Source organism: Vanellus vanellus (genome assembly GCF_965231255.1).
Source record: "Vanellus vanellus genome assembly, chromosome: 3".
NCBI lineage: Eukaryota > Metazoa > Chordata > Aves > Charadriiformes > Charadriidae > Vanellus > Vanellus vanellus.
In genome coordinates this window covers 67,791,064-67,814,352 of record NC_138907.1, presented here as the reverse complement: position 1 = coordinate 67,814,352, position 23,289 = coordinate 67,791,064, and the positions used below count along the sequence as shown (strand labels likewise).

At 41.6% G+C, this 23,289-nt stretch overlaps 1 protein-coding gene across 1 annotated transcript in view; it reads right to left on the bottom strand.

Annotated features, from left to right (window-relative positions):
• Positions 1-23,289, bottom strand: part of SAMD3 (sterile alpha motif domain containing 3) — a gene marked incomplete at both ends in the record, with an annotated part of 41,809 nt that overhangs the window by 6,555 nt on the left and 11,965 nt on the right. Inside the window, 3 exons of the mRNA XM_082481580.1 lie at positions 12,058-12,225; positions 19,296-19,380; positions 19,665-19,850. Of these exons, the coding sequence (XP_082337706.1) occupies positions 12,058-12,225; positions 19,296-19,380; positions 19,665-19,850 (439 nt within the window). The remainder of the gene's footprint in view (positions 1-12,057; positions 12,226-19,295; positions 19,381-19,664; positions 19,851-23,289) is intronic.

Here is a 23,289-nt window from a genome sequence, read left to right as displayed (position 1 = left end):
GATCTATAAAAAACTATTTTATCCTTGGACACATCTGAAAATTTTGCACGAATATCATCTGGTGCTGGGAATGCGTTACAGCTCACTTTAGTGTATTATTCTGTAGCCTCTTCCCTGACGCACTGATCTGAGACAGATGCCTATGAAGGATGGTCCCAGTAACGTGATTGCCTGAACTCCTCTTCTGAGAATTCTTGCAAAGTCAGTCTGGTTTTTCTGGTGTGGCTTTATATTCTGCGAGCCCTCCTGCACCTCGAGAGTGCACCCCGAGCGCTCCCGTCCCTTAGCAGCGTCGGGCTGCCTGCTTCTCATCTGGTTGAAAAAAACCTTTATAACCAGTGCAGAAAAGGCAGGAGACCACAAAACCCAATTCTGTGTAAATCTCCAGCGGATCGCTCACAGTCATCAGAGTTCTGTTTTGCTGCTAACATGCAAGCTCCCTGCATCGCTGCTTGGTATTTTCTCGTATCTAATTTGTATCAGTTCCAGACTGTGAGTACCATTCAAGCATTCGCACATCCCGAAGTGAGCTGGTCAGCCGTTCCTTAACCTGCCTAACTTGCGCTAAGCCGGACGGACTGTCTCTTGCTTCAGCGTGACCACTGCACAAAACCAAGGGCTGGTCCATTCCTGTCCGTCTCAAGATGCTCGTGCTTTCTCACACATGCACATACACAGAGAGTTGTTTGGGAATTTTTAATTACAGTTATGTTTTTTACTCTGGGCGAGAGCTAGTTTGAAGTCACTTGACTCCAAACAGCTCTGTTACTGCTGGCTTCTCCCCTGGGTTTGCTTCCAAGCCTCCTGCCCGTAGAGCAGGAGCTTCTTCAGCCACCTGATGTGGAGCACAGCAGCTCATTTCCAGAGGGGCTGTCACCTTCGGTGCCTTACTTGCAGAGGCAGGAAAGCAAAGCAAACTCAACCTGGTGTGCTGTAAGCACAGACAAACTGACTGGGTTGCTTAGAAACAAACACCGAGGAGAACAAGTTGTGACCTTTACTCCAGCTTATCTCCATCCCCCTAGTCAAGGCAAACACCGCTCGAGTTGATGGACTTTCCACGTAGCCAGCTCTGTCCTTGAGAGCTAGTTTAGCTAATGACATTATTTATTAGCTAGATGAGAGCATTTGACATTTTGGTAAGCATCAATGGCAAGCTATCAATAGAAATACGGCAGCAGGATAAGGCAGAATCGCTGTCATACTTCGCTATTAGGAAAAAAAATGTGACGGAAGGCCAAACTTCATTGTGTAAATCATACATTACATATGAGAAACACAAGCAAAAGTCAGTGTTAGAATTGGCTTTCTTGCAGTGTTCAGACTGCTTCGAGCACTCACTATTTGTAAGCTTTTCACCTTTTAAAGCTGCACTTCTAGGCTGGAGAAAGGTATTGGCAGTTCTGAACTTTAAGCTCTTTAACACCACTTGTTTGAACTAGCAGTCTATATGTAATGGATATACATACCCAGCCACAAAACACATCTTAAAACTTCAGTCAAATAATAGAGCTCCAGAAATGTACCAAGTCTGTGGTAGCACCATTCAGATACCAATTAATGACACTTTGCTACTGGCCTTAGGAGCCATTGCTGTTTCAGAGATTACTTCTCATTTATTAGAGTGCAGTGGAAACGTAACAAATAAAGTATCTTGAGGATGGACAATGGCAAGCATGATGTAAAAAGCCTGCGCTGTTGTAAAACTATGCTGCTTGCAATGAAAAAGCAAGCGAATACTGAGTTGTAGGATTGGCATTAGCAACCAAAGTTGCAATGACCTGGGGGATTCCTTGTCTACATACAGTGGCTTTAATACAGTGGCAGATCTGTGCCTTTTATATCTAATCACTTAATTTTGTTTTCTCTCTGGACAGTTTCATTCCTACTAGGGAATACGAACAATGTACTATAGTAAATAGTGCTATGCAAATATAGATTAGCTGATAATTGGGAGGACAGATTTACTGCGTCATTGAACATTTCTAATTCCGACTGATTTAATGCAAGTGGTGCACGTTTATCGGTCAAGAACAGAACAGGGCAATGGGACCGCACTGGTACATTAAGTCGAAGGGCAGTGACTGTCTTTAGCAGAACCAGTGTGGAATTAGACAACAGTGAATTTAGATGCTTGTGAACGAGTAGCTGTTTTCAGTCAACCTAGCTGAAAATCTAAAGGGCAAAACATTCTGATTTATGATGTTTATTATTTCTAAGCATAGTTTCATTCGAATAAAATCTGAAGGTTTTTGATAGAGCAAGAAAGTTTGGCAACACTTGAATTTTACACAAATGATTTCTGACCCCAGGATCTATCAGATTCTAACATCAAAAGAAGTTTTTGCTTTTATTAAAGAATTACAAGATGCCATGTTGGTAGCAGAACACGTTCTGTGTGTAACTTGCTTTATAACTCAATTTCCATTACCTTCAGCCCTTCTTCCTATTTTGCAAACTCGCCTTTTTTCTAGTAAAATGCAATTAATGAGTATTAACTTAGTCACACTAAATGCAGGATTCACTTAGAATGTTTTCATTTGCTCCTTTTAGTTTGTGAACAGGTTGATTTTTAAGGTAAGTAGAAAGGTAACCAAGAGGTGCCTTTCTTTTGGAGGAAAGAAGTTACCTCAGTGGGACACCATTCTGCAATGTATTTTAAATTTTATTGGAGAATGAGTTCAAATGTGACTTAAAATATTTTATTAAGGTTAATTTTAACACTGCTGGTGTGAACAGGACGAATCTGGGTTTGAAAGCTGGTTACTCAGCCGGTCTGTCAGCTTATCGTATGCTAATTTAGGGAGGACGCTAGGTCCTCTCCACTTTAACCATCAAAGCGAGGAAGCTAGTGACAGCACAGCTATATGCCAGAAAAATTGTGACAATAAGGTTAAACTTCAGTTATTTCAATACACTGCAGAAAAGTAATCCTATCTAGACTGAAGCCAGCGTCTCCTGTCTCAATGTCTGAAGAAAAGAAGCCAAAGGTAACAGGTCAGCATGTGCGCAGGAGAGAAGTAAAAAATAGCCCTTTTAAATGAGGAATCCTGCATTCTTGAGGTCACCCAAACTCCTCTGGCCAGATTTTCAACTGTGTCACCAGTAACATCCATTTTCTTTGCAGTGATAAGGAGAATGTTAACTGGCGAATTTATTTCTTATATAGAATTTTGTCTTATTTGGCAGTGTACATCCTTAATTTATAACATAAAGAATTTCTTTTTAAATGATAAGTTTAATTTTTTAAAAAATAGTCTTGCTGGAAGAAACGAGAATTTACCTTCAATGCCTTTAAAAAGCAAGCTGCCTTTTTGTCACAAGCTCCTGAGAAATACTGCAGAAGAGAGAAAAAGGTCAAAAGGCTGCAGAAAGGAATTTAATGAGGTAAGCAGAGGATGTCCAGCACTTGTATAGCAGCGTAACCTAGACCTTGCCTGAGGGATGGTCCTGCCAAGGCTCTTAGCCCTTCTGTTGGATTCACACGCAAAGGGTGACAGCGGTAGGGCGCCCATCCCTGAGTGCCCATGCCCACAACCACCCTTAACTTCTTGGCATCTCAGATATCTGTGACTCAAGCCACTAGATCTAGGAGCCACACAGGTTGTAGAGCTTTTTGCTCACGCTCCAGATGTCTTTGGACAGTGATCTCCAGTTAATATTCACAGTTCTACTCGGAACCATATACAATTCAATTGTATTAAGATGCTCACATAAAAGCAAGAAAACATACATAGATAGAACAACTAGACTCCAAATCCCTGATGTCTCCCATTTCCTGAAGAGAGTAGTTAGTCATTTGGTCAGAGACAGGCGTTTAAATAAAGGCCAAATTCCTTAATGTCCTTTTGGTGGATCTTCATTTTTCCCAAGATACAGCTAGAGATTATATTACCATATTCTTGTAAAAAGCCTCAGCTAGTGGGGCACTTTCATGAGTCAGTGCCAGAGCCAAGGAAGTGAAGCTGCTACATCTCTTTGTGGGGAAGAAGGGAGCAATTCTTATGCGTGATGTGTATCACCAAGGTCTAAGCTTTCAGTTACTGTTGAAAGCCAGCATCATAAATCCTAAAAGTCATTAATGTCAACACCAAAGTAACATGACTGCCTAATCACAGAGCAATGAAAACTCCTCTGGTGAGGACAGCAGGCACCTCCTGCTCTTTACAAGGGTTTACACCAGCTCCTGAATGGTAAATTAAACGTAGCCTAGCTGTTGCTAATGACAAAGATCAAGATCTCTTTTTTGAAGAATGCCAACAGGACCTACTGTCTCCTCAGTTTGAGAGAGTGAATTCAAATGGGACCAGCAGAGTTAAAGGGATGGCTATGGGGACACTGCACCACATCCTGCTGCTCTGATCACTGACATCCATGGATTCAGGTCCCTCACCTGGGATCCTTTGGGAATATTCCTTTGAGGGAATTCCTTTGGACAGAGACTAATCTGCTTGCTGGAAAGGGTACAAACCATGCAATGGTAATGAGAACGGTCTTCTGGAACAGCAGTGCCACATAGAAAGTTTTGGTGGTGCCAGCACTGAATGGGAGTTTGTTTTATACCATACTTTGGGACTGGGTTGCTGGTGAGTAGTAGTGTTGGTACAGGTGTTGCATTGCCTTTCATTATTGCTGCTTTCAGTATCCCTGCCTATGGCAGGGGGGTTGGAACTTGATGATCTTCAAGGTCCTTTCCAACCTAAACCATTCTATGATTCTATGATCTTGCCAGCTCCCAGCAGCAGCTAATAATATTTCATTTGAAAAAAACATTTCAAATTTTCCTTGCTAGCTGCCAGTGCATACTCCAAGTCACATTATTGCTTAGAGCATTGATGCAGTAACACATCTTGATTGCTGAGTCTACCTGCATCAGAGATGATAGCATCAATGCTCAAGGTACTTATGCAAGAAAGCCTGACGGTAGCAGTTTTGGTAGCAGTCTTCTCTCTGCCTAAACAAAGAATATGGTGCTTGTGTACTCACACTGGGAGTATGGTGGGACCCTTGTTTGGGATAATTTTTTCCACTAATTGTGTTTTGTAACTTCTTCAGGATGAGAAACAGCTTTCATAATCTGAATCTCGAGTCTTGATTTTTGAATACTGAAAAGTGGGTCTTGCTATTCTGTCTGGAATACATACAGACACAAGGCATCATAAAAAAACAGTGTACAGAACAGTTTTAAAAACCACTATTGTAAGAGACAGCCTTTTTTTCTTTGGTGACTTTCAGGTTCATCATAATGACATTTAGTATGCTGAATACTGGGGCATTTTATATCAGGAGGAATGCTCAAACCAGGTCATGATCATTAGAAAGTGAAGATTTGCTCATAAAAACCCAAAACACCCCAGACTGATCTGGAACAAGTCTGAATCTGAAAGGCAGGTAGTAGGCTGACCACCACTGAGGGCCCACCTTCTTGCCCCAGACGATGAGATACAACTGAGAAAGCATCACAAACTAAACACAAAGACAAGCAAGACAGCAAGGGCAGGCTGCTCTCGTGCAAAACAAGCATGAAACCTACTGCAGGATCCATGCTGACTTGTGCTCAAATTAGTTTAATTAAAGCAGGCTCAGCTTAACACATAATTACTCTTTTGAGCCAGGCAGACACTTTTGGAGCTAGACTTACGTGCCAATGCTAACTGCAAACTTTCAAAGCCATGTAAGTCGGGTTATTTCTGATCACAACTGCTTTCTGATTTGTAAGCTGCCAAACATACAGCATAAGCAAACCAGGTGCAATCTGTTTTCCCCTACCAAGGGACAACCCGTATTTCAAACTTTATGTTAACTCACAGAACAATGGAGATACTGAATGACATAAGTAAGAAGGGTAAGCATAAGATGTACACCAGGAACTTGTGTTTAAATCTCTTGCTTGGACTCTAAAAGCAGTTTAAAATATTAGCTAAGCAACACCATACGCTGTGTATGCACATCAAAGTTTAGTGGGAAAATGCCGTTACAACCGTACAGCCATTGAATGATCATTCGTATATGCACACTCATGTTCTGGCTGCGCAGACATTGAAGCACTTGATTTGAGACTTTTAATCTTAGAGGAAAAGGGGCTATCGCCCCTGCTTCATCTATGTACAGCATTCACAGTATAGATGGTACCTAATGCTGTACCTGCCAGTAACGCCCTTCAGCCACAGGACTGAGCCAAGAGAGTTTCTGCATCCCATGCACAACCAGTTCATCCTTTGAGTTTTACAGACATTTGGTTCATTTGTTTTCCTCTTTCCCTTGCTGATGGCTCTTCTCTCCACGTGCCTCCAGCCATCACCTCCCAAATCCTATTCTCTCTGCACTCCTTAAAACATTGTTTCAAGTTTCTAACTCCTGCAGTGGCATAATCTCATTGACAAACATGATGTTAGTTATCACCTCAAAGAAAAGCATAACCCTAGGAAATGTATAACTTGCCTAATTTACCTAATTCAAGGTAAAAGAAACTCCAGCTGACAGGATAGACATCACTCAATCCTGATTCCTTCTTCCATCGGAAAAGACGCTTTCTAGATTATGGTGAGCATAAAGCCAATGGGGTGAACTCCTGTGGAGCACTCCAAAGCGGCAACTTTTCCATCACTGTTTTTCTCCACACAATTAGCCCTAAGACCACCACCAGAGGCTCAAGCAGACTCCCAGCTTCAGTATCAGTATGACTTTGGCAAAAGGTTGTGCAGGCTGAGGAAGAGTAAAGACAAAAGACAGCATAGATCATCTGCTTCACCCCACTAAATGGCTAGCTTCCTTCAACAATCAGCTCCCTCCTGCTGGCTGGTTCAGGGATTGTCTTCTACACCTGCCCTGAACCAGGTACTTTGTGCAGGTTAAGCTGTCCAGGCCTCGTCATTAAATCTGGCTTTGGGCACCCAAGGTGATCTTAATACAGATTTTGGCCAAACTCAGGAAGCCCATCACACAGCTTTTCAACAACCCTCCTCCTGTTTAAAGCCAGGAGGCCCACCCATTGTCTCTGAGCCTAGCTGTCTCTCTGAGCCTCATTAGCTAAAGAGAAGCCTCAGCCTTATGGCAAGAATGTTCTTAGCAGCTTCACGGCTCTTGTAATGCATGATACCACCAAAGCAAGCACATATGGTGCTCAGCTTCTGCCTGGATGCCTCCTGGGCCAGAGCTCTTCTCTGGTTTTCATCTGGTCCTCTTGGCAGAAGATATGCACATTCACCACTTTCAACATTCCTGCTTTTCTTCCCTGTGCAGGAATATTATCAGCAGATGTCCAACTTAATGAGTTTAAGTTTCTGCAGAACCCCTCCACTCCTCCCAGTCACCAAAACTCCCAGTACTCACCAAAACACTTCTTATGTCTATCCCATAGACACAGAAAGGAGATGGCCTGCTGGTGCCCCTTTAGAAATTGTTTCATTACGTTATTCCCAGCTCTGCTGGGTGTAGCAAATATGCCCAGTTATCTGCAAACATCTACCGTTATCTTAACCGACATCTTGTCAGAGCCTATTTCTCCTTTTCACACCTAACTCCAAATTTGCTTGTGTGACAGCTTCAGAGAAGCCCTGATGACCTCACAAACAGGCTGTCATAGGATGTAAGAAATTGGAGGCCTTAGACTGTACTCTCTCTCCACTTCTCTTTAAGATGAACTATTAACAGCCTTCTAGCCTGTTACATTCCCCTAAAATTCAGGTAACTTACGATATCCTTGAATAGTCCCTTTGCTGACAGGTTCTGTCATACAACAGTGTCGTGGCTGAACCCCAGCTGGCAGCTAGGACCACGCAGTTGCTCACGCAGTTTTCCCCCTCCCCCAGAAGGGCAGGGAGAAGAGGGAGAAAAGGAGGGGGAGGGGAAGGGGAAAGGTAAAAAAACTGCTGGGTTGAGATAAATACAGTTTAGTAGAACAAGGACAGAAAATAACAACAATAATAATGACACAAGCCACTCTCACCACCCGGTGAACTGGTACTTTCCCAAGCAGTGATTGCAGATTCTCCCCCTACCCCCGGCCAATCCCCCTTTATATATTGAGCATGACATCTATGGTACAGAATATTCCATTGCTCATTCTATTGTTCTGTCTATGCTCCTTCTCAGCTTCTATGGGAATCGGAAAAGAGTCCTTGAAAAGTATAAACATTGCCTAGCAACAAACAAAACAATATGCATTAGTGACAATCCTTTCACAGCAATCCCTAGAAAGAAAATTAACTCTTTCCCAGCTGAAACTAGGGCAAACAGCTGGGATGGATTGAAAGAGCTTGACTCAGTTGCACAGATGTAGTTATTTAGTGGCATTTGGGATGTCATAAGGGTACCCCAGAAACCTTTGGAAGTAGCAGAATATGACACAGGACGTATGGGAGACCTATGCCGTTCTAGATTGGCTGGTGGAGCCATACAGGATATCTGTGGGCATTTTTATGTCTGTCTTCAGCTAACTGAATTGATTGTGAAGTCACATTTTCCATGGACAGTGCTGTTCAAGACTGACAAGATTCAAAACTTGAAGTTCTGAAATTGACAATTTGCTCTTTGGTCACCATCCCTGTGGTGACTAAGCTAGTGTTTGAACCACATGCTTTCATCGTATGGAAACCAATTATGAGCTCTAAGCACACTTCCCTCTCCATCACCTTTTGCCTTTTGATAATCCTCAGGCCAAAGACACACACCAAGAGCGTCCTATCTTCCTGTTCCTTCTGGGGCCCCTCATGTTACAACTGGCAAAAGATGGTTTCTCTCATAGCCTGAAGGACCATAAACCCAATAACTCCTTAGGGCAGAGGAAGAGTTTTATGATGCCATTTTGATGCTACAAAAAAGAACGAGGAGATCGGTCAGAACAAGCCACCGGATGGCTGCCTTAGCAGTAATCCCACCCTGGATGCAGAGGGGAGACTGGCTTGCCTTTCTTATTTATTTTCACCCTTCTCATGCAAAGTACCTTCCATTTGCAGCAGATGATTGTCATTATAATTACAAAGCACTCTCCCATGGATTACTGCAGCTCCAGGATATTTGCCTGACTGTGGAAAATGACTGAGGAGGATTCTCACTCCATAGCCAGAAAATGTGTGAATTAAGGAGGCTTTCCTGCTCAAGTTCCGAATATCCCTCAGATATGCAGACTCATATTAATGTCTATGTCAGGCACAGTCCAGGCTTCTTTCCAATGGTGGCTCAACCTGATGAATATTTGCAGGGAGCGTCATTTTAAGCAAAACCTCCTTCAGTGACAGACACCTCCAGCCTGGCTTTATGTGCTTACTTACCATCATAGAATCATTTTACAGCCCTGGACACTGCACTTGCTCAAGACCTTTCCTGTGATGCTAGCCACTCTAAAATGAGTATACTCTTCCATCTTGCTTAAATAAAATGCTCTGTAACGAGGAACCCATCAGCAGATATTTTAAAGAAACTGGAGGAGAAAGCCAGATGCTGCATCTGGAAGCAATGCCCTGCATGGGAGGCCAAGTGACGCTCGTGCTGTGTTTGGAGGAGGAATGCCCGCTGGCAGGTAACGGGGCTTGGACAGACCAAGGGGCAGACATCATCTGTGGCTCTGAGCACATCCCACAACATCACAGGAAGCTTGTCCTGGCAAGCAACTGTTTTTTCACACGATGAAATAGAAAGAGTGGTTAAGGATTTTATTAGTAGTAAGAGCTTTATTACTCTTTTTATATAAAAACAAATGCCAGGTATTCCAGTGAGGCGTTTCCTGTTAGTAAATAACCTTTTTACCAGTTTCATACCATTAACAATCCAAGATTATACTGACACAAAGCACACTTGACCGAGTTACATCTTTCAATTATCCAGAAACTAAAGCTCAATATAGAAGTCAGCTGTGTGGCTGGTAAGTAGGTCATCTGTTGGGAACAGATGTGCTCTTTTATCTGCACTGCTTGCGGTTGGCTTTGACCTACAATGCCCTAAATGTCCTACTCTGCCTAACTAAGGCAGAGTGTGGTGACACAAAGGGGCTGCGAATCCTTCACTAATTATTCTCCAAAGGTCTCCTTAACCTGGAATTCATTTCCCACCCTTTTATCTTAAATAATTCTGATGTGTTGGCTTCTAGTCCACACAAGGCTGATCTGTTCTTCCAGACTTGGAAAAGAAATGAAGGCAAGAGGACCTGGCTAATGATAATTTGAATATCATTTGGTTTTGCCTGTGGTATTGGCTTCTAGACCAAATATTTATTTTCTGAGGCTAAGACTCTTTGTTCAGCAGTTTAAATTTATCACAGAGTAGTTAGTGCCAAGGATTGGCAGAAAGGTGCCTTTACGTGTGTTCCTAAATTTACAGAATGAAAAAGCCCACACTGCATTTGTTTAAAATAGTATTAGACAAACATCTTTTTCAGTTGTGCACATTTGTGGTGACATAATTTAGGATCTCAGAGCTCGACATACCTGCTTTCAATGTAGAAACATATTTAAAACTGAGGAAGTAACAATTTCCTCAATTGTGTGGGACTCATTCTTAAGCCTTAATAGGCTCCACAGGTGTTAATTCTTGCATTTATGTTTACATTTTATTTAGATATATGTTCAGGACACGGGAAAAATGAGAGAAAGAAAGGAAAAGTTTTTCAGGGATACTCAGTATCTTCTCACCTCCTTCCAGTTCAACCCTTATTTGCTTACAACATTAAGGCTAGCAGGAAACGCCCCGGACTTTAGAAAAGATAGAATGTACTTTCTTCTTCAATTTCTGAAGCGAACAAGGGGTGACCAGCGATGGCCTTGGGCAATGCAGTTAAAAAGAGTGGTGACTCCTAGTTTACAGACCCATAGAGCGGTACAGTTACACCTTCTCTATAGGAAAAATTAAGGTGAGCAGGCAGTCCCTACAGGATCACTGTAAAGTCCTTCTCAGCTAGCTGATGTGACAAAAAAGGCCTATGTTTGCCCTTTCCAAGCATTAGCAGATAAATGGTGACTAACTCTTAATGCACACACAAAGCCAGGAACCTGTCATTCCTCCTTTAGCGCACGCAAGACTGTTTATTGTTTTGCACTTAAATTAAAGGTTTCCTGCTTCACACATTCTGCACCTTTCAAATAAAGCAGGCAAAAAGAGGGAACTATTTATCCCTGTGCACAATAATCAAAAGGTACTAAACAGAAATTACTGAAGTGTCAAAAAAAAAACCAACCCAAAACCATGAACCAAAGCAAAAACATATATCTGCTTTTTGGGTAGAAAACTACAGCTACCTTCAAACACAAGGGAGAAGTATGCAGAAATGCATCCAGTAAACCACTCTTGCTCCCGTAAAGACATGTGTCTGGTAAACAGCAGGACGGACGTATGTAAACTAAACTAAAATATCTGCTAACGTATCTTCTTTACCACATTCTTACAATTGTTTAAATTTTACTACATTCGAATTGCAGCACTGAATGGAGTGTAAGGAGCGTTGGCAAAGCATCACTGGAATCTTAATGTATTTATGAAAGTGTATAAATTAATTAACATGCTTCAAACACTTACTGGACAGTGATGGCTCCCTGAATTCTCTAACTAAAGGGAAATGCAGCAACTGCATGCCCACATTTATAACCATCCCTATGTATATCCCGCATCAACAGAAATACATTTTATATAACAAAGTGCAATGTGACAATAGAATACAGCCATTTGCTACCAGCTCAAATATCTCTTTGCATTCTTACTTGTAGAGAACTTTCAGATCTTAGACATAAGCCTCTATTGTTTTCCACTCTAACTGGATGCATATAACCTAAAGCAGAATGGGAATATTGCAGTTAAAAAACCCAACAGAACTTTATGTCCAATTGGCAACAACTCTAAACGACAACGAATGTGTAGAGCATCCAGTATCAGGTTTAGCTCCGCTGTTGATGTACTTAGTTCTCCAGAAATGGAAAAAAAGCTAAGGGTCTGGCTATAGGACAAACTCTATACAAAATGAGTTTAAATAGGATGAGATCCCTTTGTTTTCTTCTTCACTGGCTGATGGCCTTAGCATCAGCAGAGGAGCCGAAAGACACAGAACTCAGTTAAGCACCAAAATCTTACCTCTGCCTGCACCTGGACGGCATCAGGTTTGCTTTCAGCAAATGAAGATTTCCTGGTCTGCCCTCGCCTGTGGCCAAACTTGCATTTGTTCCTCAGGACTTGCTCATCATCTTCAATGGGTCTCCTCACGTATTTGAAACGATCTTTAAGGGCCCGTTTCCATAGCAACTGCACAGGGACAAAAAAATATCTGTCATTAAGAGTACCTTTCAAGAATTTGCCCCATTCCTAAAGCAGGTCACTTTGTTTTATCTATTTTATAAAAAAGTGTTTGCCACTAAACAGAAAAAGACTCGTAGGGTGGCATCAGGATACGGGTGGCATCAGAACTGAAGGAAACACAAGCACCTGTGGTATATGACTCTGTGGCAACTAAACACGGGGGCTACTGGTGCCGGTGTGGTTTGTTAAGGATGACAGTAATTGAACTTAAGGGTTAGATTTAGCCAATATAACCAGGGCTGTCAGTGAAACTGCAGCTTGCTTTCCATTTCTCAGCTCTTACTTTGGGATACTTCATTCATGATATCAGGTCATGAAACTACACAGTTAATCAGATCAGCTCCCTGATGCCACAGAACACTAAGGAGGGGGGGAGGGCGGGATGTTGAGTGGATTATTCTTGCCTCTGATGGCATCTGACTGGTTGTGCAGTTGTATGATTATTATATCTAACACAAGGGATAGGAAAGACGCAGTGGGATGCTGCCTTTTGCAGGGAGCCTACAGTTACACTGGATCAAGTGTATTATTAAGCTGAACTCAAAACTGCGGAATTAAGAGGATTGTTTAAGGAGGTCCTAGCATTTGTGAGACTCCTCAAGGCACGTCAATTGGAACTCAAAGGCAGTTCTGCACTGCAAGTGGATGCAGTCCCCGTTTAATGGAGCCGCTCATCACTCCTCGGCAGCCAAACCTCCTCGTACATCCTTAAAGACAGACGGCTGTTCACCTGCAGTCCCTGTCTGGGCATCCCGTGGTGGGACTCAGCCCTGCTAACTACCAACATGTGGGGAAGCAATTACTAAGCCAAGGCTGCTAAACATTTCCTCAGGCAAAACCTGCACTTGTGAATACCGAAAACGTTTTTCAGATCCTTAACAGCAACCGCTTATTCCAGTTATTGAGGGGTTTCAACAATCAGAGGGAATAAAAATTAGAAAAGTGACTGTAAGTGACAGGACACGGCAAGAGAGATTCAAAGAGCTGTTACTGTATTTTCTAAAATTGACTCCAATACTATACTCACTTGATACTACACTCAAGCCTGTACTTACTGAAGTACTAAACCACAATGTAAACAGAAGAACGATTACTCCAATTTTCTTGCCAAAAATGTGTGATTTATTAGCCAAGGTCATATGATTTTAAGAGTTAACTTTGGCGTAAACCAGAATTCAGTAAAAGTAGACGAAGTAGTACAGTATCTTTCCTTCCAGGGAGTCTGACGCCTGCCTTTCTCACCTACAAGATATGGATGGGAGAGTCTCTTCTGAAACGGTCATGAATGCAGTGTGACCGTGCCTTTCTCCGGCTGAACATACTGCTCCCACCTCCCACGGGTACTACCTGACTTACAAGTCCTCAATCCTAAAAGCAAGAGTTCCATTCACGGTGAAAAATGACAGTGGAAGAGCAATGAGAACACAGCCCCGGTGGCATCTTCCTCAGCTCTTCTTGGGCAGACCTGGGCCAGCCAGGGCAGGTGTGTCCTTCCCGGTGGGACACTTTCTGCCACCCACCTATGGGCTCTTATAGAAATATCCTTTCACAGCCAGCCACACGTGAACTTCTGAGAACTGGAAAGAAAACCAACCCATCTGCATTTCTAGTATGTAAACTTCAGACTTAGGATTCTGCCAGAACAGGAGTCACTTTGTCACCAACCTGAACATAATGAGTAGAAATGGAGCACCACTGCTTACCCACTCTTCTCACAAGGCTTATTTACAACCTCGATTTGAGTATTACACCCCAGCACTGTTTTGAAAACCAGTAACATGACTGCATGCCTTGAAAAGCCCACTTGGTATCTGCCTGAATGATTGAAGCTCTTAAATATGTTTACAATTCTGGCCCTGTGCACTTACATTTTAATGCAAATACCCCAACGTTATACACCTAGCAAAATTTATTTGGAATATTGTTATTTTAAGGCTGTTAAAAAACAAGCAAACAAAAACCTCAGCTTAAGGTTCCTCTGAAGTGTTCAACAGATGTTAAAATATTTTAAAACACGATCATCCCAGAATATATTAGCAGCTGACAATTTAAATATCCCCTTAGTTGAGTTTTGCACAGTTTCTCTCTTTTGAAAACCTTTGCTTGGCTAGAAGACGTTTTCGCTTATTCTTCCACGGGAAAGAATATGCTGACACCTATACAGAGCTTTAAACATCCTTCAAAGTTCAAAACATTCAGCTGTTTCATCCTCCTGTCCTTGGATAAATTAAGAGTTTTAACTAAATCTATTGCTGTAATAGGATTCTCATAAGCTTAGCCGACTCCCTTCTCACATGCCTATTTCATGAATGAGACTGTGAGCACATACATTTATGTGGCTTCCCTAGCAGGTAACGCATCTTCTAAAAATGATGCTTTCGTTACCATTTTTGAGAGGATAACTTTATTTTCTATTAATTCCCCCCCTTAAAAAAAAAAAAAAAAAAAGCAGCTCAAACAACCCCAGGAAGGTTTACAACGTTTGTAAGAGAGCAGAAGGATTAGTCTGTGTCTATCTGACATAGGAGGGAAAGGATTACACACAGATTAAAAGCAGGAATTTACTAGCGAATAATCATTTTGTGCGCAGCGGTTACATAAATCAGGCATGTCAGCACTGGGACCCCGGGTTTCACCGGCACCACGGCACCGCGCAGCAGCCCCGAGCTCGAGGGAACCGCTTACGCAAAGCCCATGGCAAAGCTGTGCGGATGACAGAGCCCTCTCTTTTCCTTCCTCGCGTAACGTGTTCTTGAAACCGTACAATTTTCATCACGTTGGCTGAAATGAAATGAAGTGACTCTTCCCAAATAGTTGGCTGTAACCCTTGTAAAAGGAATAAATACAAATAGAGTAGTATCTTGCAAGTGGTCAAGAAACAGGGTCATGCCAATTTTCTTTTGGCTGCTGTGACTATGACCTTGGCTTTTTCTATATAACCTGTTTGTCTGTAACTACTTAGAAATGTTGCATTGGTTACACTATACACCAGATATCTAACAATCTATTTAATGATTAAACGGAGATTAATTTTTTAAAAACGTTTTACGCGTTAGTTTAGGATAACATTGTTCTTTCAGTAGAAGGAAAGATCATGGGAAAAATTCCTTAGGTAATTACTTTAAAGCACTTTTTTCCAAAAGCTAATCTCGGAACAGGGTAGAGAAAGTAATTTCATTCCAAATGTTCCATCTACCTCTAAAATGAGTTTTGCCTTTAGTATAAAATGTTTTTTTTTCTTATTTAGAATTTCAGAGAATTATTTCTTAATTACTGCTTCTAGAGTGGCCTAGTAAATAACCTTCTTTTAAAATTCATAGTACATAAGTAGCTTATTCGTAACCTTATTCGTAAGCTTACTCATTTAGGATCATTATCACCATCCTGACCATATTGCATTGGATCTCCTTTGCAAAAGGGCTGATAGCACAGAAGCATATTTTCCCCTACCGCAAAATTAAATGGGAAACCTTTTAACCAAGAAAACAGAATTATGGATAATCTACTAATAAATCTTGAAACACTGAACCTTTAGTGACCTCTCATTGCAACAGTATAAGACTGAAAATACTAGACTAAGTTTCTACATAACGCACACATTGTTTAAATTACTTGTTCAAAATAGTTTGGAGTTGTAAATAAAAAGTGTCCAGTATTTTGGAAAAAAAAAAAAAAAACCAACAAAAAATGGAATGTTCAAAGTTTTGCAAGAAAATTTTTTCCTGTCATGAAAATACTGGTGTGAATTTAGGCCCACTTAGGTTTGAAGGGTTTTGTTGTTGTTCCTCTATGTTTTCCAGCAGATCTTTCCCCTTTCCAGTTTCCCAAGCCATTACATTTCCATGAAAATGTTGCAACGAAAGTGCTGACACTTCCAATTCAAAGTTTCTCCAAGTTTTGCATTACATCACGTTCTGATTTTCTGTTCTTGGTCAGAAGAAAAAGCTAATTCTGGAATGTCGAGATCTCTCATGGGATGAACTTTCCCTTTTCTCAGGCTGAAAGCCCGACCACCTGCCCCTGCCCACCCACGCCACGCACAGGCGTGCACACTCGCCGTGGAAGAACCCGGAATAGTTTCCACTGTGTCCTTCCAGCAGCCAAGACACATCCATTCCTGGTGAAGGGCTCCAAACCATAAGACTTGTGAGTTAAGAATAAAATCACACCACGGACAGACCTCAGGGCATCTCATGAAGAACTACTGCAGCCGTCTGCAGAGCCCAGCAAACGCTGTGGCTGCTCCTCCACCCCAAAGGGTAAGCAACTGCTTTCCTTTTAAGCATCAAGACATAGCACAGCAATAAATAAAGAGCAATATATTAATGTCGTTAACAATACAGTGGGATAGAGCATTTTGCGCGGCAGTGAGGAAAACACCCGATGGCAGAAGTGAGCTCCAGCACACCGGAGGGATCATAAGACTCCAACATATGTTCAGCCCTTTGGTTCTTTGAAACGCAGGCAACTATTCCTTTTTCCTGTAACTTTGACAAGAAATTGAAAGTCTGAGTATCTGAAAACATGTCTGTTGGTATTCTAAATAAACTCAGCTAACTTTAACCAGTCCTGGAAGCCATTATTCTCCGAGGCCTGCCCAGTTGAATTGCCATGTTCGGTGCGTCCCTTTCTCCAGCCTTACAACACACCAAAAGGAGGGGGTTATCTATCAGACGCAGACAGCTGTGCACAGCTGGTCACCCAAGGTTCCCTTTGGAGTCCACAGAAAGACACAAGAGTTTCCATAGTGCTATTCCTCTATTCCCAATGAAGACATCAAAAAAAACATTACATGAACTGCATCTCCAGACTTTTATATATATATGTTATTAAATAACTAATGTAACCAGCATTTTTGCTTCAAATACTACTCATACGTTACAGTTCTTTTCTACATTTAGCTATCAGTCCCCAAATAAAGAGCTCTGCTTTGCCTCTGAAATTATTTTTTCATAGTTTTCTTAAATACTTTCAATGTACTATTCAAAAATTGTAATAACTGTCTAATTATTACACATAAACAAATTTAAGGTATTCAAAACCTCTTGGTAAGTAATATTTTACATCTTACAAGACCTGTGATTCAATACTGTTACCAGGAACAAGAAGCAGTAATTCTTATAGATCCGTGTTAGCCTGAGGCAATTTTAAAAGAAAAACCTACACCTTTTTGAGCTGCCAAAGACAGGTTTTTTTTCTGAGAAAAGATAAAAGAATGGTGGTTAACCAAATTTTGTTGCCGTTCATTTGTTTCTTAAAGGTATATGAATTCAGTTTTTACTGCAAGCCTCGTGCTAAGTAGCTGTGCATATGTTGTAGGGTTTGTTTTAAGCCTTTGCTGTTGTAACACACAACTATCTCAGATCGAGAAAAAAAAGAAGTATTTATAGCCTTTATGATCATGAAGGAAGAACAGAATGTCTAACAGTAGGGCCAATAAAAATAGCAATTCATCCTCACCCCCTCCTCCAAACTTAAGTATACGGACATCCACCTTAAGTGCGTTTTTCCTGCCTCAAGGGACGGGAGGGGCTGGCTCAGAGGCGTTAGACCAGCAGTACTGCAGACTGCTCATTCCAGCCTCCTCACTTACTTATGGTGGTTCCTTCCAGATACGCTTTCTGGTAAGCATGAGAGACATATCAAAAGATAAAGAGCAACAACTCTGAAGTCTCTGCCCCACCACCTACCTTCTGCCAGCCCCAATTCTGAGACCGATCTGGGCAGCAATAAGCCGTTTCCTAAAAAAACGAGTTATAAGTAGTTTTATTCAGTCTACGGTCCTGCTGCAATGAAAGCCCTTTGAAAACCTAGTTTAAGAACCTCTGTTTAAAAACAGTTTTAAAAAGCTAAAGGCTGTAAAAAGGTCTTCAGACCCACTCGGGACGTCATTCCAACTCCCCTTCACAAAGGGAGCCAGATGAAGCCACAGCATTACCCAGAACCCCGGCCGGGGACCCCCGCTGGGGTATTCACAGAGGAATCCTGATTAAAAATAAGGGTGGACTGTTGCTCTCTGATCCTTCTGCTCCCTCTCTCCTCTCCGAGATGTGTTTGTTTTCTTTAGTCCCTTCCCTCCTACAACGCCTGGGCTCAGGGGAGAACTAGAATAGCCATTCCTTAATCCCTACTTTTTTTTTTTTATTCTCAAAATTATTTTGCTTTCTGCAGTAACTGCACACAGGATATATATTTATATACGTTTAAAGCTAACAAACCCCACTGAGTCTCACAAGCTTTTACAAGATTCTATAAAAGTATCACATGGCAAAGCAATGATGTGAAGTCAAAAGGTGAACGCTGTCCTCTGAGACTACAGATAGGTATTCTGGGTCACAAGAGTGAAAAAACGTAGTTCAAATTTAAGTCATCTCCTTCTGCTGCTTTCTGTTATGTCCCCACTGAGATCCCAACCAGGGTTTTTAAATATTTTTAATTAGGCCTAGATTCCCGACATACCTAAACCGGTCGTATTACTGCATGCAGCTCCTAGATACCTAACACAAAAGCGATCGTAGTGCACTGCAAGAGCATCAGTCATATGTTAGCCCTCATACAGGCTTCTTTGTTTTTAAAAGCAAAAATAAGTCACGTTTACTTAAAATTTACCCTTTGGGAGAAATCAATCCAGAAAGAAACTGCACCCAACAAGTAACCAGGGATTTCATGTACAGGTCTGCATGAGCTCACAGTGGCTTTGAGGGATGGCTATAACTGGATTAATCTTTAATTAACAGAATGAAATAAGAATATGATTTGCCAAACACATCAAAGTGAAGCTTATAGCTCTGAATAGAGCCAGTATATAAGAAAACGATACTGAGTTCCTCTGCACTAGGTTATTTTCCTGTGACTGATTATATGAAAAAAGACCCCACCTGCATTTTTCAAGATGGAGGACTCTTTATAGAATCATCTAGGTTGGCAGGGACCTTTAAGATCATCGGGTCTAACCACCAAAATACTTATTTGCAACCATTACAACACTACTTATTTATAACCATTACAATACTTACAAAGCCATTCCCATCTTCATCAAGGAACGGGTATGCCTGCAGCAGAGCATTGACAACAATGTTGTATTGCTGACTGTTCGGATACCTGTGCAAACAAGACAGAGATGTAAAAGAAATACTTGGTATTCCAGACAGTATCAGACACTGTCTGGAGTACATACTGATATACATTAAACCGACTATTTCCGAGGCCTCCAAATAACAAAGGGAACAGCTTCAAGGTTTGCATGAAGTCTTCCTGTTGGCTTCAGCCTTAGCCTCCTCTATTTAAGCAAGCATATTAAAGGGAATGGCTTTACATCCATTTGAAAATTTACTTCTGCAGCCAATTGGTAATGCCCCCAGATAAATCTAACAACGTTTACTCACAGTGATCCTTCTAGGTATTTTGTCATGTCTGCTTGTAAAAATTCAATAATCCTTATTCTCATACTGTGATCGGGGCATTTGTTTTCTGCCAATAGGCACTTGACATCGTAAGGGAAGTCTGGTAAAGCGTAAGAACTTGTCCACTGCAACGTCTTGTATCTTGCAAAAAATGATTTCAGATTTTTTCTGTAAAAGAAAAGATTATGTCGTCATCATCATCACGTCCTTCTTCCAGGGGAATGCAAGCAAGAAGGAAAAAAAATACAAGCAAAAATTCAAAGCAAAGGAGTTACAGAAATTCAAGGCTTGCTTTTTTGGTTTCTATGTAAAGAATACCTGCAAAAGCTGCAATCAAAACATATAGGGTTAAAACCAGATGTCAATTGTGAAATGTTTTAATCAGAGGATGCTAGAAGGTGGTCACTAACTGAAAGCAGAAGGCAGAGCGGAGGAAGTCACTGGGGACTTGCTACTGTTGCAAAATAACTTTATCTGTCATCATTTATAGTGTGTTTCCCACCAGTTCTGTTAACTTACTCGTGAAAGTAAGCTGGACAGCTTAATTGAATAAAATACTATACACGACATTAGCTAAGACTGTCCTCCCAAAGGGGAAAGCAGGGAAGGGATGAAGGCAGTTATCAGCAGCACACGGCTGGAAATAAAGCAGACACAGCCTGTAAGTACCCGCAGCTCTGGTTCCAAGAAGACCATCAGCACTATTTACAGATGTCCCACCCCAGCTGGGGTGAGCCTGAGGCAGGGTATCCCCACTGCCTAGCCAAGTGCTTCTCGCCTCCAGAGAGCCTGCCAAACCCTAATTCTGAAGGAACACAGGGAGAAGTAGAGATAAATTGAGCTGGAGGTCAATCAAAAGCCACCTAAAAGGGGGAGTGGCTCTGGCAGCCCTAGACAGCTTCCCAATCATGGTAGTCTAGACCCAACTAAGAAATTTCAAATGAGAGGAGCCAAAGACATCTAAAGAGTCCTGTTATGTATGTGGTATCACAAATTTATGTTCGCTTTAGTTTAAATTGCTCTCTGCAATTTGGAAACAACTACCAGACTTTTAAAAGAATTCTTAAAATAAAATGCTATCAGTATAGATGACAAATGTAGATGCTTACATGGTATAAACGTACAGATATCTATGTCTGAATTAATTATCTGCACTCCCTTTATATTGACTGAGGAGACATAAGCACCACTGAAGGATGACAGAACAACTAGAAGACATGTAAATCAGACCAGATGTTCTCTCTCATCTATTTCTCTCCACTAATTATGAAGGGAATTAAGATAGTTACCATAGTTGTTGACATCTATACTGTATATGTCTCAAGTTAGGAACACCCCCCTTGGTAGGTGAAAGCTCCCACACAGAGACATGCGGCTGGACTAGGCATGCTCTGGTGTCCCTGCCAAGCTGCACTAGCTTTTGAGTCTATGAAAGTTAGGGAGGGAAATACTGCTAGACTTCAGTCCAGTCAACACTTTCAGTCCTAAAGGTCTCTACAGTAGCCTATAAACAAGAGCTAGGTACATAAATAAGAGTTGTGAAGAGTTTTAGCAAGGTCTTTATTGGGAGGCTTTGGTAACCAGCCTCTTTCAGATAAGGAAAAATCCCCATGGTAACCGATAGCTTTAGGCTGGCAAAATCACCTGCAATACCAATGGCCAGGCATTTGCAATCGCTTAGCTTATACCACTTTGAAAGACTACTATATATCTGTGAGGCAGATTATTTTGGGCCCCAATAGCATTAATTGTAGCCTCAATACCTTCTTGAGTAGATTAGCTTATAACTCTCATAGCCTTGTTGACCTGGTTATGCTGCCACACCATCTTGGCATCTTTTAATGTAGGCTGCTAGCTTCCAGGCTAGTAAAAGCTCTACAGCCATGATGTAACTTCACCAACACCAGCACTACTGCAAATTGTGATACTGTGCTGAAAAAAAAATTAAAAAAAAATGACTACTGTCAGCTGATCCTTGTAGACATGTTAACAGCAGTAGCAGTACTCACAGCGCTACTGTTTCCCCATGCAAAACGGGTACAAAATGGCCAGGGCTGCTGTCTCTCCAAGCTCACCAGATTTTACGGGACACAGACGGTTAACAGTAGATGCACGCTGTAGTGAATTTCTATTAGTACTATGCAGTCTCAAAAGAAGGAAAAGCTGCATGAGAAGTGACAAACATATCCACACAGTCACATTCATGTCCTTTTTTGGTGATAAATTAATACACAAATGGGAAAATAAAATCCAACCCAGATTCTGAAATCACTTGGAAATCCCTCCTATGCAAATAAAGTGCAGATGTTCAATGTAGCATCAATGAGGAGCCTCTAAGTTTGAAACCTGTACTTTCACAAACTTTACTGATGCATGTGATGTAGCAGACAGGCTGTAAGTTACTACATACTATCTTCCACACGCTATCATTTAAACTAGCTCCAAAATGTACAGAAGTTTAAAACGTGCAGTAATTTGTAGCTGAGCAGCACTGACAGTCCTGTTGTTGCTAATACCAGTGATGCTGAATTACCATTTCAAAAAGTGGAATGGTTTAGCAGGTTCAGTTCAGGCACACTGAACTGTACTCATTTCATTGAAGAAAAAATTTGCTCGGAGCCGGGATGGCTCATAGCCACAGAGGCATGGTAACTCTCCCCTCTGACCGTCCCTTCGCATTTGCCAGTACAACAAAAATACCCCAAATTCCATTTCTCTTCAGCCTTACCCAACACAGAAAATACCTCCTTGCTGTCCAAACAAGATCCAAAAATTCCTTTAGTCTCCACGGTGCAATAGATTAAATATTTTACTAGCTTTTGCTGAAATCATTGCTGTTAGGCAGCCATGTTAAATACGTGCAGTAATATTTTACAATGAAATACAGGTTTGTTTGAAAAGAGACACAACTCCACGCTAAACTTTATCCCCAGAAAGGCTCACATGCAAACTTGTTTAACTAAAAGAACAACGCAACTAAACTGTGTGTGCACTGGGATTTATGCATATAGCCATGACCTTCCTTGATTGTGGAGAACAGCGTTACAGTTAGAGGTTTAGGTACAAACGAGCGTAGCCTGTTTCTAACCATCCCTCTTTGGTCTTCTAGATAACCTGAGACACAGAGATAAGATCAAGATCCCAAAATACAAATTCCTACATCTTTTCTTTTCTCTCAATTCTTAAGACATTGGATGTTGCAGCTAAATCAACCCCACAGCTAGCTGCTGCCAAATGTCAGCCCCCCTCCCTCCCCACCGTCACATCTCTACCCCTTTCTTACTCATACTGGGAAGCCTCTGACCCCGCAGCAAGTTACTTCAAGGAGCTACAGTGACGAAATTCTTAATTTTTCTTCTTGATTTAGTTTTCTCATTGTTCAGGTCCCCAGAATGGTTCCCCATGAGGTGAAACAAATACCAGTGCAGATGAAGCGAGCTGGTGTCTTTATGTCAGCTGCAATATGGAACCCCACCCTGAGAAGCACATCCTCAGCAAGGACACAACTAATCACAGAGCTTTTGCGCGCTCAGCTTTTGTAGGTGACCGCTTGACTTACTGTACTAAGTCACAGCACTGTTTCACACAGCTGTTTCATTCTTTTTCG